A 27,435-nucleotide genomic window follows, 5' to 3' on the forward strand; every position below is an offset into this window, starting at 1 on the left:
CCTGGAGCAGGGAGAAAGGCAGCAGCCTCCTCCGTTCACTGCCGCAGCCACACAAAGGGGCACCGCGTTCAAGGCCACCCTCTTACGTCGTCTTTATCGGCTGTGAAGATGGGCCGCAAGCAGGTGCCTCCGACTGTGAGCCGCTCTGGGGACCAGTCTGCCCAGGGCAGCACCTCACTCATGGGTAACAGATATACAGCAACTGCAGCGAACAAAGAGAGTGGCTTCAGGAGGGCGTGCTGACCCGAAGGGGTGGGGAAATTCTTTAAGAAGGGGGCAGAGGTCTGAGGGAAGAACGCATGTGTGTGCGTGAGGTCTGCAGCAGGCCGCCAGGCACACGGACGCACAGCTGTCCTGATGTAAGACGCAGAACCCCACGGCTCCCAGGACCTGCCCTGCCAGCCTCCGAGGCCTCATCTTTGACGCCACGGCTTAGCGGCTGGACCACCTCAGGCCCGCCCCTCGCGCAGTCGCTGATCTGAATTGGTCCGTGTATGTGCTAGGAATACCCCACTGCTGGCCCTCAATGAATGTGTGATGACTTCAGGCTGCGGTGTAATAAAAACATATGTATTTGGCCTTGGTCCCCGGTTTCCAGCACAGAGCTCCTTGGAATTTCCTGAGCAATAGGAGTTCTTTTTTTTTTAATTGGTAATAAGCTCCTTTCAACCACGCCTGAGTTTATGCTAAGGAAGTCACTCCCCTGGGCCCCCAATCAGGCCAGACCAAGGCCGGTTTAGATGGTTGGAACCTTCATCCTGCCCCCAACTTCCAGATCCAGAGACTCACCAAGGGCCAATGACGTAATCAGCAGTGCCAGGTAATGGGGCCTCCATGAAGCCCCCTAGCAAACAAGGTTCTCGGAGCTTCTGGAGACATGGAGGTGCCGGGAGGGCGGTGCACCGAGACAGGGCGTGGAAGTGCCACCCCCCAGCCATACTTTGCACTAAGCATCAGTTCCACTGGGCGATTCCTCTTAAAACACACCCGGAAGCGGATGCAAGGAAAGTGTTTTCCTGAGTTCTGCGAGTCATTCTCGTGAATTATGAAAACTGAGAAGAGGGTCGTGGGGGATCCCCCAAGTCTGTGGTTGGCCGGGCAGAAGCGTGAGTGGCCTGGCCACCCCACTGGTGGCTGGTGTCTGAAGTGGGGGCAGACTTGCGGGGCTGAGCCCTTAACCCAGGGGGTCTGCACTCACTCCAGGTCGTCAGTGTCAGAAATGAACTGGATCCTGAAAGGCCCAGTGGAGGCCGGGAAACCAAAGAAGAGTTATGTATTTCACACCAGAAATTGACACAACACTATAAACTGACTATACTTCAATAAAAATATATATACACAAAAGGGAAAAAGAAAAGGGGTTAAATGTATTTCAGCTGCCCTGACAGGTTCAACGCTGGGCCCTGGGATGAAAAACCAGATCACTGAAAGATCGTCGTCCTCTCTCAGCTGCGTTGGGAGGGACTTTGAGCAAGCTTCCCTGAACTAAATGGTCAGCATCCCATCGTGGCTCACTGGTTAGTGACAGAGGTGAAGGGTGAGAAGACCCTTCATGGAAACTGTTCCTGGCACTAACTCCCCACAAAGCAGCATGCGGGCCACCGTCACCCTGAGGAATGCCCGTCATGCTGCGGACACGCCTGGGTCACCAGCAGGAACCCCTCGAGAAGCCTGGGACGCTGCGGGATTGGCGTCTGCGGATGGTGGAGGCAACGCCCTCTGTGTGAGCAGCTCCCGTGTGCGGCGAGGAGACCCTGCTGCAGGGCTGCACAGGCACTGTCCACTCACTCTGATCACTCTCCCCAGTCTCAGAACAACCGCCCGCCACCCACGTCCACTGCCGACCCTGCGTAAGGAAGCAGCCCACGGAGGCAGGACAGGGCTGCACCACGGCCTCCTTCCCAGGGAGAAACACAGACGCCTGAGAACTTGCCCATGGAAAGCAAAGGCCGTGGTGACAAGAAGCCCTGCAGGAAGGAGCCGGCCCTGAGGAGCATTCGTTTGGGAACAGGGCAGGGAGTGCTGCTGGCTTAACGTGACCTGGCCGACCGAATCGAATCAAACCGCCATGGGCGTGCGCTTCCAGGTCGGCTGGTCACACAGGAGGCCGCAGCCTGCGTGGCGGAAGGCCCCTCCCCTGAACAGAGCCGGCCAGCGGTGCTCTCTCAGGCCAAGGCCTCCTCAGATACATTCATGCATCCACACGACTCAGGCCGGGTCTCACCAGCCGGGGGGAAGTGGGGCGGCCGTGGTTCCCACAGGGTGAAGGGGTCTCCCTGTGCACCCCTACCTGGTGACCCCAGTACCCCTCTCTCTCGAGTTGTACGGACGGCCGGGCAGCAGTGGGCACGGAGTGGAACCAGACAGACAGCGTGACCCCCACACCACTGCCCCCACCCCTCACCCCCGCTGGGCTTACCTTCTCCACGGGGGGAGTGGGCGAAAACCTCCGGGCACACGCCAGGAATATGTCCGGCTCCGGTTTCCCACTCTTCACTTCGGGGTCGTCCCCCAAGACGACGTGGTCGAACAGGCTGAAGAAGTCCTCGTGTCTGCGGGTCTTCATCTGGAAGGACGCGGTCCCCGAGCTGGTGGCCACGGCGCAGGGCACGCCGTGCCTCCGCAGGTGGTGGACCAGCTTCTCCACACCTGGGGAGGAGGAGGGACAGCCTTCAGGGACGGGGACAGGTGACGGGCGCAGGCCTCCGGGGACGCCCCGACTCGGCCACGTCTTCCCGGGAATGAGAGTGCCCACACACACTGTCCCCACAGCGGTTATCAGCTGGAACGTCCCCACTGGGCACAAAATCGGAAAGCCATTCAGGGCTTAGTGACAGCTTTTCCCAAAGTAACAGAGGAGATTTCACTGGGAAGATGTGGCCTTGCTTCCCTATCCTCTCAGAGCAAAACCTTTCATTTTGCTCTGTGCAAAGGAAGGCCCTGTGCACTCGGGACACTGTGTTGTGTCTGTTTTGAAGCACGGACTACACAAGGACTATGCTCTTGGCGTTTTCTGAGAAAACTTCTGTCTTCTACAGAAAGCTATTCAGTCATTCCTCCCAGCCCCGGATCCGGACCCAGCCTCCATCCGAGGCCGACGGAAAGGCCCCCCCGGGCTGAAGGAAAGCTGTTGGACCACCTACTAAGGGGCCAGAGAGAGAAACCACAACAACGCACCACGTGAAAGACACATTCCCCTACTCATTAATGGCAGGGCTTATGCTTATGTCCCGGGGACACGCGGGTTAATGCACTCATCCACAGAGCCAGTGACGAAAGGGCCAGTCATCACAAATGTGTCAAAAGGGACAGTTCAGCCCAGGCCAGTTACGACAGTAATGTCTAAATTCACCCAAAGTGCTATGGTTTGTATAAAATAGTATTTTAAATTATCACATCATTGTGACTGTTTTAATACTTTTTCAGTTGCTACAGAAAAGACGGATACAGTAATTTTCTTCCCCCTGAAATGGAACCCACCTAGTGAGGAACAGATACTGAGCGCTCGATCCTTCACAGACGCTCAGAGGGAGGTGTGGATCTCAACTCCACACCAAGACACATGAACCCCTTTAAAGAATACATCAGAATCTAGCACTCAGATGGATGCCGAATTCTGCGTCTGACATCCCACCAAAATTCCCACACTTTCAGAGGAGCAAACAGAACCTACAACCAGGAGGAAAAAAAGCAGTCATAAAAATGGACGCAGAAATGGCCGAGACGATGGAATTACATAACCTTGTAGAACAGCTTTATAAACTTTATATGTAGGTCCAAGTCAGGGACTGTCAGAAAGAAAAAACTAAAGCAAAAACAAAAGTGAGACCCGAATACATGTTGTCTGCAAGAAAGTTACTTTCAAGATAAATAACTTGGTTAGGTTAAAAATAAAAGGATCAAAGACTATGTATCATGTCACTACCGATCGAGCGTCAGGGCAGCTATATTAATTTAACAACAGGCAACTGGGCTTCAGAACAACAAATGACAATTATCAGGGACAACTTTGGACATTTCACAATGCAAAAACAGTTCAACTCATCAAGAAGATACGGTAATTCTAAATGTGTATGCATCAAATAACAGAGCTTCAAAATACATAAAGCAAAAACTCAAAGAACATAAAGGAGAAACAGGGACAGAGGTTTCAAACTCCTCTCTCAGTAATCAACAGAACAAGAGACAAGATAAACCAGGTACCGCAGACGTCAAAAACACTATCAGGCAACTAAGCCCCACTGACATTTATATAGCAGTTTATCCAACAACAGCAAAATACCTATTATTTTCAGCTGCATATGAAACAGTCAACAAGAAGGAACATACTATATTGGTCAGACAACAATTCTCAAAACATTTTAAAGAACTGAAATCATAAAAAGTAAGTTCCCTGACCACAGCAGAATTAAAATAGGCATGGACGATTGAATAGTACTTGAAAAATCAAAAATATTTGGACATTAAACAACACACTTCAATGTAAGATGTTGGTCAAATATGAAATCACAAAGGGAAATTAGATGACATTTTGTAGAGAATGAAAATATAACATACCAGATTTGTGGGACATAGCTAAAACATTTTTAGAGGAAAATTTATAGCATTAAATTCTTGTATTAGAGAAGAGGGTCTCAGATCAGTGATATAAGTCATCACATTAAAAAACAACTGTGAGAAAGAAGATCTAAAATCTAAGGTTTTATCTTAAGAAGATGAAGGAAAAAGAGAAAATTAAACTCAAAAAAAAAAGAATGGAAGAATTAAAATAAGAGAGGAAATCAATGAAGTAGAAAACAGAAAAAAGAACACAGGAAACCAATTAAACCAAAACCTAGTTCTTTAAGATCAATTTAATTGGGAGACTGTTAGCTAGACAGATCAAGATTAAAAAAGAAAAAATCCAAGATTACCATAATGAAAGAGGGACAGCACTAAAGGCCCTTAACATGATTAAAAGGATACAGAAAAATATTATGACAGTTCATGCCAATAAACGTGACAATGTAGATAAAATGGACAAGTTCTCTGAAGGATACAAAGCTCCCTCAAGAAGACACTAATGACCTAACTAGCCCTATATCCACTAAAGGAACTGAATCTGCAGTTAAAACATGTCCCCAGCCGAGGGTTGGGTGGCCTCTTTGGTGGGTTTACCAAGCGTCTCAGAAAGAAAGCACGCCGACACTAAAGAAGCCTCAGAAAACCAAAGGGAACGCTCACTTCCCAACTCATTTTGTGAGACCAGACACAGGTCATACAACAGAACTACAGATGCTTGCGTCTCATGAACACACACACTTAGCTTCACACTGAGAGCGAGTTCCAACCAGTGGGAAAGTCTTCCACGTGAAGACTTTCTATGGGGTTTGAATCTTCTATTTTAAAAATACTAAAAAAAAAAAAAAAAAAAAAAAAGCCACACCATTCATTTTGTTTGCAACAACCACTGACGAATATCATGGAGAAATATGTATTATTTATTAGCTAAATTTCAGTAAAAACCTTTACTGATCTGGTAAGTGGGATGAAAGAATGATTGTAACAAATACAAATCCAATCACCACCTCGGTCAGGATACAGAGATTAGAGCTGAGTGACAAGCTGACCTGAATTTAAAACAGAATATTCAGATTTCTGTTACCACACAATAGCAAACCAACACATTCAAAAAATAATATAGCATATTTAAATACATGTTTTCTCTAAAACATACTGGAAAAAGAAAATTGTGCAGGAAAAGTTCTTTGGTGCTATTCATTAAAAAAATTTTATATATGGTTTTATTTCATTAATCCTAACATTTCTAGTTCTGTGGATACTTTGTAACGTGCCTAATGTTAACAGAGCAGTGCTATACACAGACACACACATACCAGCAAGACTATACTGGTGTGTGTACTCGACATTGTTATCCATGGTGGAATGAATCAAAAATGTTTTGGAGTGACTGTTTTTTAAATCAGACAAAACATACTCAGCTTCTCTAAAATGTCTGCACCGAAACAAACATGAAACTCAAGAGAGGGACCTGGCCATAGCCCACGGCAATGATGTCCCCTCCTGGACCTCCATTCTGTCACCTGTCACACGGCCACGATGAACGCTGCTGGCGGCGGGGCAGGGCCCCGCACGTCAAGCACACAGAGGAAGGTAACGGGCAGGTGTTTGCCACGGGCACCCCCATCACATCGGACTCCAGGTCACAGTCAGCGATGGGTCATTCGAATCTCCTGGCACAGGACTGCCTGAGTCCTTCAAAAACTTCTGTATCCTTTGCATAATGCACAACTGTTCCTTATTCGCTCTGAGAAGTAAAAGACTAAAGATGTGAACGCAGTTCTGTCCTGCGGAGAAGCTGGTTAATTAAGTATATAAGTGAAACCCAGCCAACAGCTCGTAGGCCCTGGTGTGCTTAATTCGGTTTAAGGGAAGGGCAGACAGACAGCTGTTGCTATAAAGAATCAGCACTCAGAGGATTAATCCACAGGGAGAGATGAGAGATGTGGGGAATCAGTGACCCTATGGAAGACGGATCCCGTCTGACTTCCCCCTGGAGACCTACGCTTGGTGACAAAGAACATGGAGGCTGTCCCTGGAGCAGATCAGAAAGGGGAACATGCAGGAAAGACTGATGGCGGACGTGCGTTCTTGCAGGTGTCTCCTTGGGACTCACCTGCCAAGTGGACATATCTATCAAGGCCCTACTGGATCAGGCGGCATCGGTGACTCCTCACCCTAAACCCAGAGACCCGCAGTGAGGAGTGAGCGGGAAGGACCGGAGGAGATGACAGCACTGCAGACGGGCGCACGCCACGCGTTCCGGGAACCGCGGGGCGGACGTCATGTCTGGATCTCTGCAGTGAGGCATGGGAAGATGGTGGCACGTGTCCCAGGAGCCTGCTGACCAATGCCACCCTGTCACCCAGGAGTAGAACTGACACCCACACTGCCCTGGGACGGGATACGCCTTATGGGGCCCTGCCCAGCCTAGACCTCCTACACATGCATTCTGGAGACGGCATGCAGCCCCTCCTCAGCGTGACCGGCGTGGGTAAGGGGCGTGGGCAGACCACCTCCCTCTGAAGAGCCTTGGCAACTGCCTGAAAGGTGAGGCGGCCAACACCATGGTGTTGCAGGTCAAAGGTGTGGACCAAGGGTGGTGGCTGAACGGTGGCACCCCAGGAGCTACGTCCAATTCCTAACCCCTGGTACTTCTTGGGGGAAAAGGGGGCCATGCAGAGGTGAAGATGGACCTTGGAATGAGACATCCAGGGTTTAGGGGGAGCTCTAAACCCAATGACTGGTGTCTTAGTCTGTTCCAGCCGTTGTAGTAAAACACAGTGGGCTGAAAGGTTCGAACAAATGTATTTCTCACGGTTGTGCAGGCTGGAATTTAAGATCAAAGTGCTGGGAGACTCAGGGTCCGGCGAGGGAGCTCTGTCCCTGGTTCTCAAGATGACCATCTACCTCCTTTGTCCTCACGTGGAGGCAGGGGTGAGGGAGCTCCCTGGGGCCTCCTTTGTGAGGGCCCTAATCCCATTCGTAGGGCTCCACCCTCATGACCTAATTCCCTCTCAAAGGCCCCACCTTCTAACACCATCACACACGAATTTGGAGGGGAGGTGGACAGACATTCTGACCATAACAGCAGGTGTCCTCACACAAGAAGAAAGAAACAGAGGAGACGCCACGTGGGGAAGGAGGCGACCACCAGCCCAGGGACACCTGGAGCCCCCAGAAGCTGGAAGAGGCAGGAAGGACCCTCCCCCTGGAGCCTCCGGAGGGAGCGCAGCCCTGCGACACCTGATCTAAGACTTCTGTCCTCCAGAACCACGAGAGCATACATTTCTGTTGTTCAAGGCAACCAAGTCTGTGGTCATTTGTTACCGCTGCCCCAGGAAGCAAGTACACACTGAGCCACGGTGGCATAGCTGGTGGTGGAGACGAGCAACTGGGGCCTGGATTCTGAGAGGACAAAATTCACCACTGTAAACACGAAAATGCGCTGACAACACTTCAGAGATTGTTAGCAATCAAGGACAGACCTCAGGAAAAGAAAAAAGAGACACACAGACACACACAAGACACAAACACACACACACACACACACACACACACACACGAGCACAAAGCACAGCAGCTGCTCTCTGCACTGGCAGGAAAAGGCGCCAGGAACACCCAGCCCCAAAGACCTGGTCCCTCCCGCTGGGGTCAACAGCCAGGAGGCGTGGAGGGTGCCAGGAGCGACCGGTTCTCACAGGGGGAATTTCGACACCTCTCCCCTCTCAAAGGGGACACTCTGCAACACCTGGGTTCTAATGTCACTGGAGACTCCTTACCAGCACTTCGGAAGGGCCACGAACAGTGACTTCATATCCCCCAGGAGGTAAGTTCCTGCCGAATCACGGGACGGCCCCGCCCTTTTCAAGGGAGCATGCTAATTAGTTCTGACCCAAGTGGGGGGTGACCAGACGTTATACCCTCGTTTCTGGAGCAGGCTTTGGAGAACAGGCTCGTGCAAGGCGATGACAGCTCACTGAAGGGTCCCCTTCCAAGATGAGCATGACTCAGGAGCCCGGAATTTCCAGCCACCACATAACACACCTGGACAGGCCCGTCACAGTGCCTCCCCAGTCCACTGCGGGGCGCAGGTGCTGAAGGGGGTGGTTGTTCAGCAGGGACATTGTGGACCCCGTCCCCCAGGGCATTTGGCCCTGCCCAGAGACACTTTTGGGGTGTCACAACTTGGGGAGGGGGTGCTCCTGCCACCCGGTGGGTGCAGACGTGGGCCATACACAATGTTCTCAGTCCGGGCAGTGTGGTAACGGCCTCCAAGTCCAGAGGTCCAATTCCTCCTTCTTCACTTGACTTCTCTAAACCTGTATCCTCACTAAAAGCTGAATGAGGCTGACCCTGCCTACTGCATGGGACAGTGTAAAACAAAACACGACATAAAGATACTGGACAGGGGGTCAGTTTTCAATTCTACGCCAATAGGCGTGATGGAGAGAAACCTATGCTCCTTCTAACTCACTCACACCCAGGGGCTCCCTTCACCTGACGCACCCGAGAGACAACAGCAGAGCGTGCGCTACGGCGGCCGTGCCTCACTGAGCCGACACCCGTCCGCCCAACGCCTGGGGACCACGGCAGTCAGGCGGGATAGTTTCCCAGCTCTTTTTTCCAAGCTGCCACTCTGCAGAAGTTACAACAGCTGTGAGGCCAGCGTCTTCGTGTATGCGGGTTTCTGAGAATTACCTCAAATACAAAATGCCTGCTGCTACGGTCTATGCTCTGAGGGACCTTCTAGAAAGGAGACAGGCTCCTGTGTCTCGCCTGCTACTCAGATGCCAAGGGCAGCAGCACAGGGAGGTGACACAGAAAGCACCCACTGAGGGGTCCTCGTCTGGACGGCCGACTCACAGAGCAGGGCTCGGCGGTGACGTGCTTGAGACCCGTTCCATATGCCCACACTGGGACTGCGTCGCCACTGTGTGTGCGCTCAGGGGACACAAAAGCCAGGTCTCTTCCCCAGTGCAGGGTGCGAATCATCCAGGGGACAGGAGACACACGCATCTGCGATATTTACGTGACAATCTCCTGGAGGATGTAGTCACCACTGTCTGCCTCTCCTGTCCAGGAACTTTCACAATATACAACATCATAATCCTTGAATGGCTTCTAGCACTTAAAACAGAAATGTGGGGGGAGGGTATAGCTCAGTGGTGGAGCACATGCTTAGCATGCATGAGGTCATGGGTTTGATCCCCAGTACCTCTGTTAAATAAAAAGAAAATAATAAATAAGCAAACCTAGTTATCTCTCCACCCCAAAAAATAGAATTAAAAAATGATAATAATAAATTAAAACAGAAATGTAACTGTTTTTACTGTGGTAAAATACACATAAAATGTGTAATCATCTCCGTTTTTAAGTGCACAGTTCAGTGGCATTAAGAATACGCACCTTGTGCAACCATGCCCATCAGCCACCTGCGGGACTCGCCACCTGCAGGACCCTTTCATCTTCCCAGACAGACACTCTGTCCCCACTGAGCACCAAGCCCAGCCCCCTTTCCCCAGCCCCTGGCAAGTTCCCCACCACTTCCTGTCTCTATACACCTGACTCTTCTAGGTGATTCCTTTCAGTGGGACCACACAGTCTTTCCGTGTCTGCTTCTGCCACTGAGCACAGTGCCCTTGAGGTTCATCCATGCTGTAGCCTGTGTCAGCATTTCCTTCCTTTTCAAAGCAGAATAATATCCCATTGCATCAATGTAAGATGTATTATTTATCCACTCATCCATTGGTGGACATTTGGGCTGCTTCCATCCCTTGGCTACTAAGAATAGTTGCAGCCGCCCACCCAGAGGAGGGGCCTCGGGCACCACAGGGTCGGGTACCCAGGGGACCAGGGTTCTAGTCTGTCATTTCTCTCCCCCCGCACTGGATGATCTCACAAGGAGGAGGGGAGAGAGCTAACACTAGGGACCGTGGTGTGGCGGGGACAGGGGCCCAGAGGTTCAGGGGAACCGGGTGCCTGTGTGATCGAGCAGTGCATGGGGCACCCCTCCTGGGCACGGCCTCGTCCCACACTCCTCTCCACTGGCCCAGATGCCCCACCCTGAGCTTTCCCCTGGGAAATCCCACTCCCAGTGAAAAATGGAGAAAAAGCGTGGGCCCAGGACAACAGGAGGACCTTCTGGGGATCTGTAGATCATAAGAGACGCTGACTTTCTCATTATTGGCCTTCAAACCAAATTCCTCTCACTAAATTGTACTAAAATACATTATTTCATCCATCTCAAAGAATATGTGACTGAAAAAATCTGCTTCCAAATACAATGGAGGTAACCAACATCCTTCATGGGGAACCCTGTTAAAAAGGTTTCCTTACATCCCACGTTAAAAATTTTTCTTAGGTAAGTCCACATCCATTTCAGTAATTTTTTTTTCTAAAATTTTTGCCACAATTTAGAAGATGTCTACTTCCAGAAAATGGTTAAACCCTTGGCCGACCGACAGTTCACATTTCACCATTAAGTCAAGTACTAAATGCCTACAGAAGGTACTGGTCAGAAGTATCTCCTGCAAAGAACATTCACGGCCCACCTCTTCACAGAGAGGCTTCCAGAGCACTCAGCAATAAGGCTTCTGTTAGAGGGTGATTCCAGTCACTTGTGCTGCGGCTTCAAGCTCCATGGTCAACTCTACCCTCTCAGTGGCTGGACCAACCCAGCAGACACCAGCCTCATAAGCAGGGGCTGCCTCCCTGCTGATTGGCCCAGGCAGACACACTGACCTCATAATCCGGGGCTGCCTCCCTGCTGACTGGCTCAGGCAGACACACCCACCTCATAATCAGGGGCTGCCTCCCCTGGCAAACTGTCATCCCTTCCTTGCTAAGTACCTGCTTGGGCTGTAGCTCTCACCATAAAGCGAGAGCTTCGTTCTCAAAGTGAAGGATATTGAATTCACAATACACTGTCTCTACAGACAGCCGCCTTTTCTAATGAGCTCAAGGTGCCTCCCACAACCTAAAATGTCCCACCAGAAAACACCTTCAGAAAGAGAAGAAACACAAGTCAGGGGTTATGCTATCATCCTCAGTTTCGTCCCTGTAACAAAGCAGTAAGTGAACAAAATGAACACCTAGGTCTGGAAACGGGGCGGCGGTGACTTTCCCAGAGGCACTGCACCCAGGACTCCAGCAGGTCACCGTTCTGGTGGAATTCAGGTTTGGCTCCGATAAAAGAGGTGGTGGGAGGAATGCAGCGGGGATGGAAACGAGGGGCAAAGCATACCTTTTTAGGGAAGAAAACTCGACCTATGTTACTACCATCTCTGTGACTGGCATGTGGTAGAACAGAAACCCTAAGGAAATACGCTTCTGAGTCTGCAGGTTTACACACACCCTTTCCTTTTGCTCCACAGTCGGTCCCACATTCTCCTCCTGTTCTCCTTCCCCTTTGGGATATGCGTATTCCCAATCCTTGCTTGTCACCCTAACCCTCTCAGAATGTCCAGGTGGCATCTTCGGACCTCAGTCCCTAGTCTGACCCAGCTTCCCAGCAGGACCTGCAGTGTCCCCTGTCCGGTGCTACCCTGGGCTTTCCATTCTGCTCTGGGAAAGGCTCTTATGCTCAGCCCACCTGCCACCTGTGCGTGTGGAGACGACCTCATGTTTCCAAGGGAAGACTTTACCATCACTGATAAGTACTCGCTCTCATCTGGGGCTAGTCAAAGGTACAGTAAGTGTACACAAACGTTCTTAGGCTAAACAGCCAGATTCTTAGGCTGTTCAATCAGTAATTAGAGCGGTCCTCTACCCGCCCCCGTCTGGAAGAGGTGACGAAGTGGCAGAGAATGAAGAGTCACCCAGGTGAGTTCTGTAGGACGACAGTCTCTTTGAAGAACTAGCTCCTGCCTCACTTGGATGGTAGAGCTTTCGGGACTCAGTTATCTTCCACGATTACCTGTGATTAGCACCTTACCTAACTCATACCAGGTCACTGGGAGAGACAACAGACACTACTACATTGATCGGATCACCAAGCAGACTTCCTGATATAGACTTGTTAGCACTCCAGCCAACTATCAAAGTAGCTAGATGACACATCCTATGTTCTTGGAATTGTAGTAGAACATATCTCAAGCATATGTTACAATATAGGACACCAATGCCAAAAGGAGAACCACGTAAGAGGCTTTGGTGGATAACGAAGAAAAAGTGGGTGCTTTGTATATTAAACCATGAAGGAGACTTCAGGTCAGATATGAACTATATAGACAAATTCCTAGCTGGATTAACTAAGAAAAAAAAAAAGACTTGTAACTACAATCAGAAACAAAAGAGGGGATGGTAAAAATAATGCCACAAAAATTAGAAGGATTAAAGGAGAAACACATGAAAGGCTGTATGCAAGCAAATTGGATAACCAGGAAGAAATGGACAAATTGCTAGAAACATACAACCTATCAAGATCGAAGGAAAAATACGTAGAAAGCTTGTTCTGAGCTGTAACTATTAAGGAGATTGATTCAGTAATTAGAAACCTCCTAACAAAGAAAACTGGACAAGATGGATTCACTGAAGAGTTCTACCAAACATTTAAAGCATTATCACCAACACTCCTTAAACTCTTTCCCAAAATTGAAGAGGACAATACATCCCCAAACTCATTCTATGAGGCCAGCATTACTATGGTACCAAAGCCAGACAGAGACTACAAGAAACTGATGCAAATTACTCAACGAAGTACTAGCAAACTGATTTCGACAGCACATTAAATGGATTATACACCATAAGTAAGAGGGATGTACTACTGGAACGCAAAGATAATTCAACATACAAAAATCAACGTGACACACCACATTAACAAAATGAAAGACAAAAACCACATGATCGTCTCCACTGATGCAGAAAAAGCACTTGACAAAACTCAACACCCTTTCACTGTACAAACATTCAAACTAGGAATAAAAGAAAACTCCCTCAATGTAATGAAGGCCATATATGAAAAGCTGGCAACTAACATCACACTCAATGAGGAAAAGGTTGATAGCTTTTCCGGAGTCAGGAACGTGAGGAAAAGGCTTTCTCTTGTCACTTTTATTCAGCACAGCCCTAGAAGTCCTAGCCAAAGCAATGAGGCAAGAAAAAGAAATAAAAAGCATCCACATTGGACGGGAAGAAGTGAAATTATCTGTTTGCAGGTGACATGATCTTCTGTGTAGAAAATTCTAAAGATTCCACACACATACACAAAACTGTCAGAACTCATAAACAAATTCAGCAACGCTGCAGGATACAAAAATCAACATGCAAAAACAAGTTGCATTTCTGTATACTAACAATGAACAGTCTGAAAAGAAAATTTAAACAATTCCATTTACAATGGCACCAGAAAAAATAAACTTAACCAATAGGTGAAAGATTTGTACGCTGAAACTACAAAACGTTGCTGGAAGAAATTAAAGAAGACACAAGTAAATGGGAAGACATCCCATCTTCATGGACTAGAAGATTTAATATTGTTATAATGTCCACACTACCCAAAGCAATCTACGGATTCAGAGCCATCCCTGTCAAAATATCAATGATACATTTTGCAGAAACACAGAAGTCCATCCTAACATTTATATGGACTCTCAATGGAAACTAAATAGTCATAACAATCTTGGAAAAGAAGAACAAAGTTGGAGAACCTCACATTTCCTGATTTCAAAACATATTAGAAAAGGTACAGTAATCAAAACAATATGGTATTGGCACAGGGACAGGCCTACAGACCTACAGAACAGACAAGAAGTAACTCCTCACACATACGCCCAAATGCTCTTCAACAAGGCTGCCAAGACCACTCAATGGGGAATGGACAGTCTTTTCAGCAAATTGCATAGGGGAAAACTGGATATCCATATGCAAAAAAAAAAAATGAAGTTGGACACTTACCTTAGAACACATACAAAAATTAACTTAAAATGGACTAAAGACCTAAAGGTAAGAGCTAAAACTAAAGAATTCCTAAAAGAAAACATAGAATGCTTTATGACACTGGATTTGTTAAAGATGTCATGGACATGACACTAAAAGGCACAGGCAAGAGCAAAACCAGCCAAATGGGAGTACAAAAAACTTTAAACGTTCTGTGCATCAATGGACACAATCAACAGAGTAAAAAGGCGACCTATGAAGTGGGAGAAAATACTTGTAAACCATATCTGATAAAGGATTCACAGCCAGAATATATAAAGAGTTTCTGGAACATAACAAGAAAAAATCAAATATCACTGAAAAAAGGATTTGAACATTTCTCCAAAGACATACAAATGGCCAAAAGTGTAATAAAACAATACTTCCTATCATCAATCACTGGAAAACTACAAATCAACTTCACGCACATCAGGATGGTTACTACCAAAAAGACAGACTGTAACAAGTGTTGGTGAAGATGTGGAGAAACCGGAACCCTGATGACTGCTGGAAGGAAAATAAAATGGCGCAGCCATTATAGAAGACAGTATGGTGGATTGTCAAAAGATTAAACATAGAATTACCATATAACCCAACAGTCAGACTTCTGGGAATATATCCAAGAGAACTGAAAGTAGGATCTCCAAGAGATATGTGCACTCCAATATTCACAGCAGCATTCTTAACGAGAGCCAACAAGAGGAAACAGCTCACGTGTCCATTGACAGATGAAGGGATAAACCAACTGTGGTCCAACCATACAGTGGAACATGATTCAGTCTTAAAAAGGAGAAAATCCTGTCACATGCTACAATACGGACAAGCCCTGAGGGCACGATGCTAAATTCATGCTAAAAAACTAATCATAAAAGGAGGAACACTGCATGAGGCACAGAGCATAGTCAAATTCACAGTAATAAAGTAGAAGGGTGGGTGCCGGGGAACTCAGTGTTTAACAGGTGCAGACAGTGACTCACACGTTACAGAACAGAAACTCTGTGAATAAACGCTTCTGGGTCAGTAGGTTCCCACACAGAAGCCAGTGTTTTAACAGGTACAGAGGACTGGATGTCACCGTTGAACAGGGAAAGAGTTTCAGTCTGACAAGATTAAAAAGTGTGAGAGATGGATGGCGGTGATGGTCACAGAGCGATCTGATCATATTTAACACGACTCGGCTGAACACTTGAGAATGGAAAAAGACGGTCAATTTTAAGCTGTGTGTTTCTTCCCACACATGGATGTGCTTCCATCATTAAGGTCTGTCAGGATTACCGTGTGAGCAGACGGCCCAGAAAGGCCACAGATGCAGACAACACCCATGGCTTCACAGCACTTGTACCCACGTCTAAGGGTGTGTATGTGTGTGTGTGTAATCTAAGAACAGACACGTGGTTCCTGTGTGACACGGCCACCGCTATCAGCAGGGCCCTTTACAGGAAATTCTACAGCTTCCAGGAATATTCAGTCTGCACCACTGGATGTATTTATAAATACACACAGCAACACGTGTTTCAAAAATGACTGTGATTCATATCATTACAATTTTGAATCCAAAATGAGTGCTGTAACTGTAAACGTTTTCTCCATTAGCACCTGGAATCCTGAGGTCTGAGTGCACACCTTTCTTTCCCAGAAGAATCTTAAAATGATACCTCATTTCGAAGCAATTTTTGGCCCTGTCATCTAGGATATTCTCGACCTTCTCACTTTTACTGAGAAACAGCAGGCAAGTCAGTGCTGATCGATGTTCAGCTAACAAGCCCCGGAGGAGAAGAGCCATCTTTCCTTTCAAAGGAGAGCAAGTAAAGAAAGCAGTAAAGGCTGTACAAACAGACATGTGAGAAAAGAATCAGTCCTCTCACTTAAAAAAAAAAATTAAACTTCCCTGGGGAGGTTTAGCTGCTTGTCTATCATCAACATGTTAAGTTTGCATAGTTGCTGAAACATTAACCCCGTATCTGATTTTTGAGAAGAAAATGATACCTATTTTAAAACTTTGAAGCAATTCTGCCATCTTTATATAGTACTGATACAAAGTGCAAGTGATTTGAGGCCTCAGGAATCGGTGAAAGCAAAGGATATTATTTTAGGAATCCTTTAGATCCAGCAATCCCACTCCTGGGCATATATCCAGAGGGACTCAATTCAAAAACACACCTGCACCCCAATGTTCACAGCAGCACTACACACAATAGCCAAGACACAGAAGCAACCTAAATGTCCATCGACAGAGGACTAGACAAAGAAGATGTGATATATTTACACAATGGAACACTACTCAGCCTTAAAAAAGAATAAAACAATGCCATTTGCAGCAACGGATGGACCTGGAGATCCTCATTCTACATGAAGTAAGGCAGAAGGAAAGGAAAAATACCGTATGATGTCACTTATATGTGGAATATATTTACAAAACAGAAGCAGAATCAGAGACACAGAAAACAAACTTACGGTTCCCACGGGGGGAAGAGGGTGGGAAGGGATAATTTGGGAGCCTGAGGTTTGCAGATACTAACTAACATATATAAAATAGATAAACAACAAGTTTATACTGTATAGCACAGGGAACTATTTTCACTATCTTGTAGTAACGTATGGTGAAAAAGAATATGAAAACGAATATATGTATGTTCGTGTATGACTGAAGCATTTATACTGTACACCAGAAATTGACACAGCATTGTAAACTGACTACAGTTCAGTAAAAAAAAAAAAAAAAACATATATATATATATATATATATATATATACAAAAAAAAAAGAAAAAGAGAGAGAAAGAAGCCTTACAAAGACAAGACTGAATCACAGCATACATCAGCGTCCAGCAAGCTGTCTCACGTGTACCTCTGAGCCTTAAAAGGAAGAAATTTTCCGAGAAGTTGTCTAGACAAAAGAAGGAAGCTGGCATGCCGGCATGAGGCTGTGAATGATTGCCCACATCACTAACACCCGCGAACACAGCCGTGAGGGCGGCAGCGGACAGCACCTGGCAAGAGCGTGGCCGTGGGGAACACCTCCTTCAGCCTCGCCTGGCTCTCGTCCACCAGCTCTTCTTTGGACATCGGGAGCTGCAGGACGTCTATTATGATCTGGGCCGCCTCCAGCGCCTTCTTGCCCATAACGAGGGACTTCACATCCCAGCTGTATTTCTTCCCATAGCGACCACAGATTTCCTCGAACACCAGGGAGTAGAGCCGTTCGGTGTCTGCGGGAACAGTGAGACAAAGACAGAGAGGCTTTTAGGGTGGGCGCTGCGCCAGCACCTCGTCTGCATCAGTGCGAGCGGACATGTACGCAGCGCAGGTCCCGCTCAGGGAAGAAAGCTCTCGCGGAGACCTGTGGACGCGAAGACCCACGGACACAGGGGGATTGTTCGCGGGTCATTTTGCCTCGACGAGGCCCTGGGCGGCCCGCTCTTTCCTGCTCTGGAAGGCTACAGGTTGGGAGGGAAATGAAGTCTATGTGACGGTCAAATTACCTGACACCGACAGGTACGTAAAGTTCAACGATGCACTTGGAATGCTGAACTCCATCCGACGCGAGATGATGTCCTTACCTGGCATTCTCGAGTGTGCTTACAGACAGCAGCACACAAGGGTCTACGTGTGTGGCCGTCAGCTGTTAGGGACGCTTCCAGAGCCCCGTGGGATTCCTCCCTATAGGAGCGCCTGGCCCCGGATGCAGCTGTGACAAGACCCTCCCGTTCAGTTCTGAGTGGGAAAAGCACAATGTCTTGTTGCTCCTTTACTCTCCCACGTTCCCCACTCTCAGCACCTCTGTCACTAGATATGGGGTTCTTCCCACAGCAAACAATTCTGCAATGGAAGTGGGGGTCCTGCAACTTAACTCACTTTGGAGGCTACAGTGGTGAAGGCTTCAGTCCCACAAGGTGGCCACGGCAGCCCCAGGCCTGCTTCTCTGGGCAGGCGTGGTACCTGCCCTTCCTCTGCTCACCGTCCCCTCTCTTCCTACTGCCACCGTCCCCCCGGATGTGTTGTGCGAGGACTCCCCATGGCCCGTCTTCCCCGACCAGCCTTGGACTCTGAGCCCCACAGTGCAACGGTTTGGCCTTGACAACGTCCAGCAACAGAAAGAACTTTTCTTTCCTTCTTTTCAAGGCCAAAGCACCCACGGCCGAGCTGCAGGTACAAATTTGTCTTTAGCGCTTTAACTATCTGGATCCTTGCTTTTGTATTGGGGCTGGATTGTTGGGGGTGGGGGTGGGGATGCTATAAGACACACAAACAAGTATATCTCAGATCTCCACCCTTGCAGACACCTGACATTGCTCAGCCATCACCCCTGAGTGGGTAATGAGTTCTCAGTTTTGTTTTGTGTTTTGGTACAAAAGAAGGTGGCACGTAAGTCCTCCTGGGCTCCCTTGTGGAAGCAGCCAGTGTGTGGATAAGAACCTGGGTCTGGTTTTTCCAGGAGCCACCCTGCACTTTCGCTCCTTAAAGGAGCGGCAGGAGAGAGGGGAGGGCTGGTCCCGTCCTCTCCAGGTGATGAGTGGGCTGGCCCGTCACCACAGCTCTTCTCCGTCCTTCCCCGGGAGGGCAGCAGAGTGGGGGCTCTGGGGGCCAGGAGACGGAGGGACTGCTAGGGAGGCTGTACACGTCACCATCTTTACGTGGACAGTCTTCTTCTAGTAGCTGAGACAGAAAGACTGACGAAAAGACATCGTGGCTACCAACTGACTGAGGAACTTCCAATGGGCTGAAAAGCGCAGAGAGGGGGCCAGGGAGGCGAGCCGAGGCCGGGCGGGAAGAGGAAGCACCGTGCCTCGTGCTAAAGCAAGTGGACCAGGAAGAAAGGAACGCACATGAAAAAACCCTCACTCTGAAGACAGAAAACAGCTACGCTTTTAAAATGGTTTAAGCAGTGTTTACCTAAAGCTTCAGCTTGTAACTGAAAAGGCACAGCACTGTGGGGTTATACAGCGGGAGGAGACCGTGCAGACAGCCACTCTTCCTCACAACTGAGATAAAATCCCCGCGCACTCTCGGTGGACTAATGAGGCCCTGAACGCCGCTGAAGTCCTCAGGTCCCGCAAGGACGCAGCCAGCTGACGGTGGTGCTCAGAAAGGAGAACGTTCTCCAGAAGCCAAAATAATGAAGCAGTGTAAAACAGCTGTGCCCCACAAGCTTGGAGCTTTGCAACCTGCGTCCCTGTTAGGTTTCACAGGAAGCTCCACGCGGCCATCAACCTGCCACAGCCCCACGAGCGGCTCCCCTCCTCGGGTGCCTGCGAAAACCACGTCTACGTGGCACCCAGGGAGCAGTCCCGCCTGCTGGTCAGGAAGCGGAGACAGGAGGGCCCCGGCTCAGGGGAGGGAACGCAGCCTGGGGGCTGGTGTCTCCCTGGTGTGCTGCACGCCGGCCCCAGCTGAGGAATGGAAGGCATGCACGCTGACAGACACTGAACTGCCGTTACAGGTGTCACCGCACCTGGAACGTCTCTGTTCGTCTGAGCCTGAGGTTCTGTCACTGCCCCGTGTTTAGTAACACCTTTTGTCACGGACGACGCATTTAAACGTTGGCTGAGTTCATCCCCGGCTCTGAGCACAGATTCAGTTTGCATTTTCCCCTGTGAACGTGGAAGGGGTGAGGGTACGTCCCCACTTCTCTCTTGCAGGAAGCTGCACCCCCGACCAGGCAAACAGGCACCTAATTCCAACCGTAAAACCGTGAGTTGCTGTTTAATAGCGAAACATCTCCATCAACCCATCGGTGACAATTACCTCTGGTAAGCCCCGATTCCTCTGCCCACCCCCATTTGTTTCCATAGCAGACCTAGAATGCGGCAGCTGGAGAAAGCAAGGACGTCCGAGATCTGAGAGATGAGTGGCAAATTCCTAGCCCGCCTCCTTCTAGCTGGACGCCCTGGGACGAGTTGCTTACCCTCCCTGATCTGTAGTTTCCAGCGGGAGCACCAGGCTGAGGCCCGCCGGCCTGCAGGCGCAGGTGTGTGAGAGGGCTCTGGGTGTGGGAGGCGGCGCGTGCTCTGACGTCAGGGCTCTGCAGCCACCAGCTGCTGAAAACCGGGGACAGGTACTCAGTGCTCCCCTCCCCCACTTCTGGGCCTCGTTTACCCATTGGGACAGTGCGGACACTAACACGGCCACACACCTGCCAGGCGCATGGGACACCTGGGTGGGATGACCTGTGTGGAGCTCTGAGCACAGCCCCGCCCCAGTTCATGACTCCAGCCTCCCCGCCTGGCGTCGTGGGGGGAACATCTGCCTTGCAGCTGCTCTGCGGTTAGAAGTCATCTGTGAGTTAGGAGGAAATTACAAGCCCCGCTGTCTCTCTGTACATCACGGCTCCAACAGCGGCAGAGAGCTGTTCAATATGAGAGGCTGGGGCCCTTGTTCCAAATGTTTTACTTGGAAAAAAGAAAGTGGTAACTCTTTGGAATGCATTCACAAAAGTATCGCACGTTCCCAGCACACGGGACTGGCTTCATAAATGTTTGTTAAAGAATGGCCCCGCCTGGTACAGGCACATAATCCCGTGTCTGCAATCCCATAATCTGTAACTCTTTGGAAACTGAGAAGTTTTCATTTAGCAGCAAAGATGGAAGGATTTTCCATGTCTTAATATTTATAACCCTTGGCGTGAATCTTCACATGCTTCCCTGTAAAAATACTAATGGACTTGACTATGGATGCGGACCCTGCCCCCCCCCCCCGCTACTGTATACATCATGAAATACAGGCATTCTAATTCCTCTTTAGAATAATAATTTAAGCATCTAAATACAACTCGTTCCTCGGGCTTTGGAAAAGGAAACAAAAACCATTTTTCTGATTTACTTACACACCTTCCATAGCGTGCCCACCTTGAATGAAGCAATCTGATGTTTTTCAGACCTTAATATATCTTGAAAATAGTCTTGCTTTGATTATTTTTAATTACAAAAGACAAAAAAAAGGAAGAAAAAAGAAGTGGGGGAAAAGCTCTAAAGCCAGTGTTTTGTGTCATAGTTAGTTCCTTAAAGACACAACATAGATTTTCACAGCTGCGCTAAAATCAAATTGTCGCAATCTGGCAAATACAAAGATACAGACCATGTAGCCGACAGATGTAGCCCATTGTGTGCTTTGTCTCACCCAGAAATGTAGCAGTGTTTTTGAATGTGGTGAAAGCTACATTATTTTAAGTGTGAAATGGCTTTAATAGTAAAAACCCAGCACATAGCACATTTTGATAAACGTGGTGGTGTCATTTTTCTAAGCCACTATGATAGGACATAGTAGGTAATTGGTAATTGAATAGACTTCTTTATAAATTCACTTACTTTGTTCATCTACAGATGGTTTCCTTAACCCACTGGTTCTCAGAGTGTGGTTCTTGGACCAGCAGCATCAAGAATGCAAATTTTCGGGCCTCACCCTAGATCTGCGGGGTAGAAACCGGGTGGGGCTCAGCACTGTGCGTTTTAGGAAGCTCCCCTCCCCACCTGCAGGGTGTGTGTCAAAGGTGAGAACCATTGACCAGATGTTATGGTTTTACTAAAGCCCTTCGTGGATGCCCCGGGCCTGCCCCGATGTCTCCTCCCACCTGACCCTCCACAAGTCAACCCTCGGCACACTCTCAACCGGGCGGTAGGACCCCACTCCCTACCCAGCGCCGTTCACCTCTGCCCCAGCTGACACATGCTTCTTCACGCAGGTGTATCGGGTCCCCACCATGTGACAGGCACTGAGAAAACGTGACAACTTGGGCAGAAACAGCCCTGCTACGTTAAATATGTAACTCAGTGATTGGGACTGAAAAGCTTCTTAATGTTCGTCGGAAAAAAACCAAAGAGACAGTCAAGTACTTGCAAAGGTTAAAAAAAAACCCAAAATGTTTGCAGAAAGAGTGGTAAAGAAAAGGCTAGTGTGCAAATCAGTGTTCTCTTGAGCTGAAGAGCTACTGGGATGCAGCCCTCTGCTAACCCCAGGGACCTGGGGGCCCAGGAATCTCCTCTCAGGCCTGGAAAGGGAAGCCATGCAGAGGGTACATCAGAAGCTGCACCCGGAGTCCTAGCATCCTGGGGAGGAGAAAGGAAACAAGATGAGGAGAGCAAGACGCCAGCTGCAGCAAACACGGCGAGTATCCAGGAGCTGAGGGCACTCAGTCGCTCTCTCCCGGGGCCACCAACACCCTGCGTGCTTCATCCACACAGAAGACACGTTCAGTCTCTGCCGTTTACCCTTTACAAATGAGCTTGCATGTAAAAGGGAGCACTTCCGCGTGTCTGGGAATGTACAAGACCGAAAGGAATAATTAACAAGCATGAAATTAGAAGCCTGCGTGCTCCAGCAGGCTCAGAGAAAAGTACTTAAGGGCTCGATGGATCGTTTCCCGTGGCTGTAAGCTATCAGTTTTAAACTGTAAAATAATAAACGCAACTTCTTCAAATGAAGCTTGGTAAAAAATTATTGAACGGAGTGATCGTTTGTAAAGCAAAACTTTAGATTAGCATTTACCATCATTCTCTGGCACCAGCATCTACTCCCTATTACAGGTATGGGTGTTCGTCAAGAATTTTTGTGTTCTGGTAATCTGTATTAGAGTTTTTAAAGAAATAATTTTAAAAATGAACTGGTTCAAAAACGTTGCTAGATCATAGATATCTGTATGGGGGAAATAGTGAACAGTGATCCTTCCTCATAAAACTCAATGTAAAACCAAAAGAACAGAACTGCTAGAAGAAAATACAGGAGACCATCTATGGAACCGTGGGTTCTCGGAGGCCTTCATACACAGGATGCAAGAAGCAAGAGCTCTGGGAGAACATTCAGATAAAGGGGCTTTCCATAAAATTACAGTGCCCAGGAAGAAAAGAAAGGCAAGCCACAGACTGAGAGAGAATATTTACCCCCCCGCCCCATTCGCATACACACACACACGCGCACACACACATACACAGAGACAGGACTTATACCCAGAATACACAAAGAAGTGTGCTTTACAGCTCAGTGAGACACACCATCTGCAGCCCCCCACTCCCCAAGATGCCCACGTCCTCGTCCCCAGAACCTGAGTGTGTCACCTTTCACGGCAAACTGGACTTTGCAGGTGTGACTAAGCACGAATCCTGAGACGGGAGATGACTATCCGGGCTCACGGGGTCGTTGTGAGAGGAAGCAGGAGGGTCAGGGTCAGAGGAGAAGCAAGAACAGAAGGTCAGGCAATGCGGGGTCACAGGACGAGGAATGTGGGTGACCTCTAGAAGCTGGAAAGGCCGGAAAACATTCTCCTCTAGAGCCTCCACAAGGAATGCAGACCTGTCAACACCTAGGTTTTTTTAGCCTATCAAGGCTGAATTTGGACTTCTGGCCTCCAGAATGTGCTGTTTAAAGACACAAGGTTGGTGATCATTCATTTCAGCTGCAATAAAATTAATACACGACCCAACACAAAAACCTCTTTGGAAAACAGGCTGGCAGTTTCTTAAAAAGTGTACACCTACCATACAACCACTAGCAATAGAAAGGGGAAAAAAAAAACTCACATGCAATCACATGAATGACTTTCAAAACAATTATGCTCCATGAAAGAAGTCAGATAAAAAAAGGAACACATTCTATATGATTCCATGTGAAATTCCAGGGGGTGCACACCGATCTCCAGCTTCAGAAGCAGACTGACAGTTACCGTGGACGGACGTGGTAAGAGAGAAGGATTGCAGAGGGCCACGAGGAAAGCTTTGGGAGCTGTGGGAACATTTCTCGAGTGTGAAAACCACAGCACAGATAAGTACATGGTAAAACTGACCCAACAGTGCACTATAAACTACGCCTAAAATCCAACGTGACATAAGTTTTCCGGGACCTCTCCAGGTCTCCCCAGAACAGACAATGAGAACCAGTGTTTGCAATACAAGAAAATACAGCTGTGTGTGGAATTCAGGGCGGCTGGACTGTTCTTGAATGCGGAGCTGCCCGTGGGGACAGTGCGGGGCTATGGGTACCAGGATGCTGAGGACAACCAACAACAGAGTACGTGAGTGGGGTCTCTGTCAAGCAAAGGAAGGCCGTCTGGTAGAAAGCACGACATTTGTTCCCAGGGAAAGAAGACTCAGCAGCGATGTCCTCAGTCTTTGGCCGGAAGACCGTCCCAAGACCAGAGGCTTACTGTGCCCGCTGCTGAGGGGCACAGACGAGCGAGCAAGGTGGGTGCTCTAGATGCGATGTCTGTGCATCCTCCCAAAATTCGTATGTGAACTGCTAATCCCCAGTGAGGCAGAACAAGGAATTTCCTTTTTTTTTTTAAGAGAGGGTGCAACAGAGACAGAGAAGGTGAAGACCAACAACTCATGCTTTTCAAGAGACTATTTTACTCCGACTGCAGCAAAGTCACAGAAACGCCACACTCACTGCTCTTTGTTTTCCAAAGTGGTGCTTCTTCCATTCCAGCATGAAAACTGGTGACTAGGCCTCCCCTCCTTCACTGCCGTCTGCTTTCCGATCACCTACCCTCCCGCCCTGGTCTTCTTCTGCCCCTCAGAGATACTGGAAGTGATGGGGACGGCTGGGCACTGGGGCAGCCAGGGGCAGCGGCGCAATGCGGAACGGGCCCGAGACACAGAAGCACAGCGAGGGGGATGTTGGAGGCAGGGGGCAAGAAGCAGAGAGGATGATATTCACTGAGCCCCGACACATGGCAAGGGTAGGAGACTAGTATTTTCTCAAGTGGGGAGAAATGTAGGGAAATGAGTGCAGAACTGGGTAGCAATACCTAAGTGCTTTTCAAGTTAAAAAATCTGCCAAACTCATCCGTGCAGCCACTCTACAATTTACCAATTATTTTGGGATATTTAACAGTATGTTACTGACACATAAATGTTATCCGGACAACGTAAAAATACACGATTTTTCAAACCTTTTAAAAACTTATTATTTTTAAACTTTTAAACTAGGCTTACTGAGCTTCAATGACTTCTTCCAGCTCAGACAGCTCATCGAAAGACCATCCAGGGTTGAACCCAAGACTGCGTATGAAATCACGAGCTGTCCACTCTGCACACACCCCCTGTACCTCATCAATTCAGGGCACTCCGACTTCAGCAGTGCTTTTACAGGTGTGGTACCCAGGCCAGCAGCACAGACATCATCCGGGAGCTTGTGGGACATGCAATTCCTGGACCGGCTCCAGACCTACTGAGCCAGAGAGTCTGGGGTCTCGAAAATCCATGTTTTCACCAGCCATCCAAAAGAGTTTGATGCCTACTCCAGGGAAAGAAGCACGGGGTTAAAGTTTCTCGCATCCGTGGCAAAGAGCGACATCGAATGTTTCTTCTCATCGTGATGGCTACTAAAAGTCATGAGTAACAGGGAGCCAAGGATCAGTCACTGGGCGCGTGCCATGGGATCTGTGTGCCGCTGAGATACAACAGCTGTCCTGGTAGGTACCAGGATAACAAGATACCCAATTTTCAGATGGGCAGACTGATGTTTGAGGGTACATTGCCCAGGACCAAAGAGGAGGGAGAGAGTCAGTCTGCCCTGTTGTGACGTCCGAGCAAGTTTGTCCTCTGTGTCACCAACCAAACCTGCCTCTCTGAGGGAGGGGTCCTGTCAGCCAACACCCAGGTCGGAAATTTTCATTTCCTTAACCCTGGACGCCCTCTCTCATTTTGCAAACCCAGGCTCCGGGTTTTGCATTTGTCCCTATTTTGTACTTTCCTCTTGGAAAAGACAAATCTAGAAGCTTCCAGCAGCACCGCTTCCATGGAGAGTCTCCCAGACTGTGAAGACACCGTACTCAGCGGAGGGAATTCACTGAAACCATTGCCACAGTCTTGGCCAGAGCGAGCTACCAGCTGAGGGTTCTTCAAGGGTAAGTCCTCGCAAAGACTTCTCTTAAGACCTGGAGCAGAATCCACCAAATTTGGGTACAGAGGGTTCCAGGAGGTCACGGGTTCCTACCGCAACCTGTGGCTCACGGATGCCAGTCTGTTCCTCTCCTGCAGAGAACCTGTGTCCAAGGCCTTCATCCTTCATCCTCCCAGCTTACTCTATACCAAAGTCTCCTATGAGTGCATTCCCAGGCCCCTCCACCCGGTGGAATACGTACAGACAACAGAGACCTGCAAAATCTAGAGGCATCTGACATGGAAAAAGCAAAAGGAAGATACTGTTCCCACGGATCAAGTAGAGTCACCTGGAAGACAAGGTTTGAGAGTCTGAAAACCACAAAGAACACATCTTTCTGTGCTGGGAACTCCAGGAGTGGGCGTTTGAGGCTCGCATGCCTGTGGCCTGTCCGGGGAACGCGGGTTCCACGGCTCATGAGGGTGGGGGTCCCCCGTCAGGCTACTTACAAATCACTCTGGAGTCTGGAGAGCATGCAACACTCGCCTCAGTCACATCAGAGCAAGCAGGGGTGAGGACAGAGTGGGGAAGGGGCAGTCTGCCTCCTCAGTGTGAGAAGCTGTCCTATTCCGCACGGGGTCCTGGGGACTCTGGAAGCTTCGGGGAGCCCTGCTCGTGGAGGTGGCGCCGTGACTCTGGAGAGCGCGGCACACGTGGGTTTGAGTGCCGGGCTGCTGCTCCCTAAAGGCGCCGCCTGGTCACCCTGGGAATTCAGCTTCCCCCTCACCTAAGGCTGTCTGCGGATGAAACGTGCTGTCAGATATAAACCGTCCCAACAGAGTGTGTGCTCATCACGAGGCTGTCAGCCCAGGGTGAAGGCGGGGAAGGCGGAGATGACACACGGGGCTTTCCCTGAGAGGCTGTCCAGGGGGTGCAGGTGAGAACACGTGGGGAGGAACGGTCAGTGATGAAGACACGAGCGGAGCAAGAGGAGAAGGGGCCACTCACCCCATGGCATTCCGTGAGTCCGGCCTGCCTAACAGCAGGTTCCAGTCCTCTTTCCCCTGTAATTACGGGGGACGTGGGCTGGGAGGGGTAACTGAAGAGACCAGCAGGTGCCCCGGCTCCCAGGGGGCAGGCCGCCCCG

The 27,435-nt window shown here is 48.9% G+C and overlaps 1 protein-coding gene across 2 annotated transcripts in view; it reads right to left on the reverse strand.

The window, feature by feature from the left end:
- PUDP (pseudouridine 5'-phosphatase) overlaps positions 1–27,435 on the reverse strand; it is a 114,769-nt gene that overhangs the window by 65,248 nt on the left and 22,086 nt on the right. For both annotated transcript variants that reach the window (XM_072956026.1, XM_031671241.2), the window contains exons 2-3: positions 17,468–17,686; positions 2,420–2,649 (exon numbers count right to left, since the gene is read on the reverse strand). In XM_072956026.1, coding sequence (XP_072812127.1) covers positions 2,420–2,649; positions 17,468–17,686 — 449 coding nt within the window. The remainder of the gene's footprint in view (positions 1–2,419; positions 2,650–17,467; positions 17,687–27,435) is intronic.

Source organism: Vicugna pacos, chromosome X (genome assembly GCF_048564905.1).
Source record: "Vicugna pacos chromosome X, VicPac4, whole genome shotgun sequence".
In the NCBI taxonomy this organism is placed as follows: domain Eukaryota; kingdom Metazoa; phylum Chordata; class Mammalia; order Artiodactyla; family Camelidae; genus Vicugna; species Vicugna pacos.